We start from the raw sequence: 6,000 nt of genomic DNA, 5'->3' as shown, positions 1-6,000 counted from the left end.
TGGGGGGGCAGGAGAGGGGACTGTTTATTATTTTTTGTGTGTTGTTATTGCTGTTGTTTGCACTTTAAAAAACTGCTGAAAACACATTACTTTAACATGGCTTTCTCATAGCTTCATCTTAGTTTAAACCTGATGGTCTGTACATTCAATTAATTATCATTATTATTCATGGTATTCATATTCAAAATCCGTACTAACCCCTACTTTCTCTTCTGTTCTTTTTCCAGTTTTCTGGGGTGGAGACCTGCGCCACCACCACCTAATCAAAGCACCATGATGTCCCTACATTGATGGATTAAAGGCCACAAGTCCACATGACCGTCATCATCAAGTTCTTCCATGAGAACCCTGAATACAATAAGGACTGATCATTTGGTAGGTAGAATGCTTAAGATGGGGCTGGGTGGTCTCGCAGCCTGGAACCCCTGCAGATTTAATTTTTTTCTCCAGCTGTCTGGAGTTTTTTGTTTTTTTCTGTCCTCCCTGGCCATCGGACCTTACTTTTATTTTATGTTAATTAGTGTTCCCTTATTTTAATTCTTATTTATTTTGTCTTTTTTCTCTTTCTTCATCATGTAAAGCACTTTGAGCTGCATTATTTGTATGAAAATGTGCTATATAAATAAATGTTGTTGTTGTTGCTGCTATAGAGGAGGGTTAACTGTATTATTTACATTTCATTTAATATACCACTTTACCATTGCTTTAATCTACTGTGTAGCCGTGTCTCTCTGAGTTAGTTATGTGTATGTTGGGCCAAGGCTGGGTGTGTTCCTGGGGTACCCACCAAAAAAGTAAATAAATCACCATCCCTATGACGGTGTGAATCTTAGCAACACTGCGAAAGCTACAAAGTCACACACTTTGCAAGTAAAACTACAATATAAAGAAACACATACCCTACGGCATCACAGACAGTTGTACTGGTAAATCTTCCAATTTAACAAAGTCATCCTCATCAGATTTTTGGCTTAGGTTACCAGATTCTCCCTCCTAAAAAAAGGAATTTAAATTACAACAGTCCAATTCTCTATACAGTTGACAAATAAAACATTACATCCACTGTTGCCATCAACTTTAACAGCACTTCAACCTCTTTTTGTATTCGTAGACTGTGCTGCGATAAATGCGGTGAATGTGAGGTTAAAGACATAGCAGCAACATTATGTATCTACCATAGCCAGCTTGCTCTTTTTCTGAAGAGAAGGTATTTCCTGTTTTCTAGTACTTTTTTTTTTTTTTTAAATACCAAGAATCTTCCTTAAACTATCATTTAATTTGTCTAGCATTATTAAAAAACATTGATTTACAAGTAATCGGTAACAAGATATAACACAAATGGCACAAAAAGGCAGCTACAGTATATTTGTATACATGTGCTATACTTATGTTAATCTCTCAGGAAGTAATCAGGATTTTTTTTGGTTGCTTTTACATCAACATTAACATTCATAAATTAATGCAACAGTCAGGAACACCTAGCAATTTGAAAGTACTTGTGATGTCACACTACAACATTTACTATTATAATTTATTACATAGATTTAAAATGGATTACCTTATTAAACATAATAAAAAAATTGTAATTGTCTATATATTTCAGTCCCGCCCAGACAACATCATGCAGTGTCAAGTGAAAGGTTAATAGTAAAGGCTCCATTTCAGCAGTGCTCATATATGTACTTATCTTATTAACTTATTTGGCTTACGTTTTTATGCAACACTTGAGATACAATTTGTTACATTTACTATTTAGTAGCCCAAGTATCCGGCATTTTCCCAGGTATATTTTGTAGAATGGATTAAGGAAAGAAAGCAGAAGTTTGTGTGTTTTCTAATGGTGACCCTTTTGTTACTGCTAGCTGTCCCATTCATCATCCACACGGCCTCTTCAGCTATGTCTTTGCTCTTTTGAGTTGAGAATTTGTTTATTTTTGGGGTGTGACTGGATTCCTGAAATGCGTAAACTCCTTGCCTGGTTGTAACCATGAACACTTATGTCTGTTTTGTCTTCTTACTTCAAGGTGGACAGTTCATAGAGCTTAAACTATAAAGAAAAGCACAAGCATTAAACAAAAACCCTTTGATTCTCCTTTGTTTTGCACTACACTTCCACTTTTAATGAAGCCTCACCCCACACTCCCCTGCAGAATTGCATGATAGTCCTTCGTATTACAGTAAATAGAAGCAGCCAGCGGCGTTGCTCAGGTAAGTAATGTTAAGCTCTGGTCAATTTGTCCGTTTGTCTGGCTTTAGTCTGTTAGGATGTTTCACTTGTTCTGAGCCAGCAGGTGGTGTCAAAAAATTTTGGTTCCAAAGGATTTTTATTTGTCCGAATGGTCCAAGAGACCAACTATGCAAAATTTGGTCCAGATCAGTCAATATATAGATATGGCCACTTTTTATCCCTTTTCATGTTCTTGCTGAGTAGATCATACAAGAACTTTTTGATAGCGAATTACTGAAAGACATTGTTTTTCTTATACAATGTGGCCTGTGGCAATGTGATATTTTGTGCCTATCAACATTTTGTTTCTCTTTTTCTCTTAAACATTCATCCCAAAAATACACATTATGGACCTGGATGGTGAATGGTTTACCTGGATGATGAAAAGCCACTTGGCATCAAGAAGCACTCAGTTACAAGTAATGTTGTTTTCTGTGTTAGCCGGCCAATTCAAAATAAAACCAAGTAGAATGTAGCTGCACTGTTTGGGAATTTTCATGAGTTACTGAGCACATTAATGAGCACAGGAAAAAAAAACAGTAAGAAAAACAGATTATAAGAAAATGAAGGCAAAATGTTCAACATTGTTTAAAGAGCTAATAAAATTAAGAATAGTTAAAAGATTGCTGAAATTTTAAAAAGATGCAAAGCTTCAAAAAAGAAAAGTAAAATCAAGGACAGCAAGGTGGAGGCGGACACCCAATTCTCACTGGGAGGAACACTTGAAAGTCTACTTGAAAAGAAAGATTATATGTAGAAAGGGATAAGCAATATTGATGGGATGATACGTCAACGTATTCACACGAGGGGGAACTGACGTTAAGCATTTTTTAGGGTAAACAGTGAAAAGCACGAGCTAAGGCAAGTATACTGAAGGAAAGATCAGTTAAACCGCACAGGAATGCATATTGAACTATTAATGGTGCAATAATCACCTCCTTTTAGAGATAGGTTACACGGGTATTTTGTTTTTACAATTAACATACATATAATCATGTATAGTATGGTAAAAGAAGTTAAATGGCACGATTTGTGAAAAAATTCAACATCGTGACTAGAATGAAAAGTTAAAAGTTCCAGCACTATCAATGTAAATGAAGAAATAGCGGAGACACTGGAAGAACTGTAGCAGGTGAGAATTATTCAATCTGCAATGAGTAACTTTCACTCGTCCTGAATGGCCAGGTGGACAAAATCATCTATTTCCCTAACTATAAATGGTACTGACCTACTGTATGTAAATATTAACCATTTTGGAGTGTTTTGGCATGTGGAAGTCGAGAACAAGAACGGCACCAAAGGAGCACCATAATCAGCTGAAAGAATGAAGGGACATTCAAATAATTAAAAGAACAAGTTTACTTCAAGTGGTGGGAGTAAAGTGTTTTCCATCGCTGTCTTGGTCAGCATTAATTGTGTTTGGCCCAAGGCAAAAGTTATCTAAATATTCAACATTACAAGGCAGTAGAAAACTCTCCAACTGTCATTAAAATGTATTTCACACTTGAATGAAAGTGATTTTACACAATTATACTCTAATATTTCTTCATTAACAAACATACAGAAACCTTTAATTTTAACCTCTTGCTACTTACAAAATCATTAATTAGGACAGGGGAGTCTGTATCTGGACTGCATGGCAACGAACTCTCCGAGGTATTGGGGTGAAGCTCCATTTCCAGATTGCTGATGAATACTATCTGTGACTGTTGTCTCACTAACATGTGAGGAAGGACTAGTTTCCGTTGGTAGCACTCTGCGTGTCACTTGGAATTTCAACAGTAGTGATCTTTCCCAACTGGTTTATTTTCAGCGTCATTCAAAAGTTACAGGAAAAAACTGTAGCATCTTCATCTGGAAACATTAAAAGTCAGAGATGTACAATCTATACGGTCATCTACTAAAACCACCATCCAGTATTTATTCCAATGACTTGCTGTGGTGCTAAATTGAACATTCCCTTTCCCCTCCCCTCTCTTTAGTCCTAAGCACTCAAATCCAAATTGGAAATTAATCTTTAAAATATAACAATCCACTCCTGTTCAGTGGAGTTAAGGGCGCATGTTTCACTTAAGCATTTAGATACTTGAAAGAAAAAATCAAGTAAAAATGAAAATAAGCAGATGAATTTGCAATAAAGCATGGATGGATTATACAGGAAAGCTGTCACAACTGATAAGGCAAACACGTACTAACACAGAATTGTCCAAATCTTTAAACTGCAACATTTTTAGTTTTAAAATACTTTACTTTTGCAGAGGTTTTCAACTTCAGTCCATGGGCACCCCCATGGCTTCAGGTTTTTATTCTAAACAGTTTCACAATCTTACTTTTAATTCATTCTTTTAGTTATATGACTTACAATTTTTTGTAAGAAATTCATAAAACTGTACATTCTCTTTGCCATAAGCTTTAAATGATTGTTTCTTTTGCCATTTTATTTTCAATTAACTGCTATTTGTAGGGCTAATGAGTATCAATAAGCAGCACAGACAATGGTGCAAGTAACACTGAAAGATAAAAAGAGAAGCCACTTTTACTGGTCTGCTCATTAAAAAAAATATATTTCTTATAAATATGCAGACAAGTGAAAGTGGCACTGAAGCAACTCCCCAGAGATGTCAGCTTTTCGATACAATTAAAGGAGTAAACTCTAAAGAAACATTTTTGACAAAAATACAATCATTTAAGAATTCCTTAGAATAAAAAAAGAAAAGCTAATTAAAACAACAAAATGAATTAAAAGTGAAAAGTATTGTATAACTGTCTGGTATGAAAACGTAAAGAACCAGGGTTTCCCCAGGACTGAACTTGTGAGCCACTGCATTAGGGTAGTTATGCTGATATTGCATCACCACTACACTACATATTAAAATCAGATCTAATCATATCATGAGTGTTTACTGCATGTTCTATCTTGATGTACCAGTAACAGTTATATGAAATGTTTTTTCCTTTATGCACATATTTGGACTTTCCAAGAATTTGATCTTTACTTAAACAGTACCTGTAGATAAAGGTGATATAACAAACATAACTCCACATTTAAATTTTGTAGCCCACTGCATGATTTAAATTAACATAAGTGCAAATTTAACATGTGGAAAAAATAAGTATGGCCCTACATTTATGACCACCTCTAATACCTGAAGTTAGAATCAGGAGTACCAGATCAGGTGAAAAATGATTAGAACAACATAGTGAAGATCTTGAAGGAACCTGACCTATTTAAACTTCAGACATTTAGTTTGCTTTGCTCTTTTTTCTTGGAGTGTTGTTTTGTCACCATTCCTAGATGCAAACAGTTCTCTGAGGCCTTCAGAAAGGTGGTTATAGATGCCTGAGAGTCTGAAAGGAATTTAAAAAGATCTCGAAACAACTGCAATTCAACCATTCCACTACCCAGAAGATCATCTGCAAGTGGAAAAGACTTCAAACAGCAGCAAACTTACTTGGCAAGGCTTCCCCAGCAAATTCTGCCCAAGAGCAGAACGCAACATTCTAAAAGAAGTCTTTAACAACCCCAGAACTTCATTACAAGACAGAGTCCAAGGGTCTATCATCAGAAACCCTTCTACAAATTAGATCTATATGGGCAGTGTGTCAGGAGTAAACCTTTGCTGTCCAGAGAGAACACCAGGGGAAGAAAAGTTTGCCCATGAACACCTAGACAAAGACCTGGACTTCTCTAAGTTTGCACAGATAGTTATTTGACCATCATACCAGTAGACATGTTTGGCGAATACCAAAGACAGCTTTTGACCAGAAGAACA

The 6,000-nt window shown here is 35.8% G+C and overlaps 1 protein-coding gene across 7 annotated transcripts in view; it reads right to left on the bottom strand.

Moving 5' to 3' along the window:
- Positions 1 to 904: 904 nt before the first annotated feature.
- pcm1 (pericentriolar material 1) overlaps positions 905 to 6,000 on the bottom strand; it is a 206,423-nt gene continuing 201,327 nt past the window's right edge. For all 7 annotated transcript variants that reach the window (XM_051928278.1, XM_051928280.1, XM_051928282.1 and 4 more), the window contains 2 exons: positions 3,823 to 4,081; positions 905 to 993 (listed from right to left, as the gene is read on the bottom strand). In XM_051928278.1, the coding sequence (XP_051784238.1) occupies positions 4,047 to 4,081 (35 nt within the window). In that variant the 3' untranslated portion in view covers positions 905 to 993; positions 3,823 to 4,046. The remainder of the gene's footprint in view (positions 994 to 3,822; positions 4,082 to 6,000) is intronic.

Source organism: Erpetoichthys calabaricus, chromosome 5, assembly GCF_900747795.2.
Source record: "Erpetoichthys calabaricus chromosome 5, fErpCal1.3, whole genome shotgun sequence".
Classification (NCBI taxonomy): domain Eukaryota; kingdom Metazoa; phylum Chordata; class Cladistia; order Polypteriformes; family Polypteridae; genus Erpetoichthys; species Erpetoichthys calabaricus.
The sequence above is the reverse complement of the archived record's forward strand: the minus strand, read 5'-3'. Positions and strand labels throughout refer to the sequence as shown.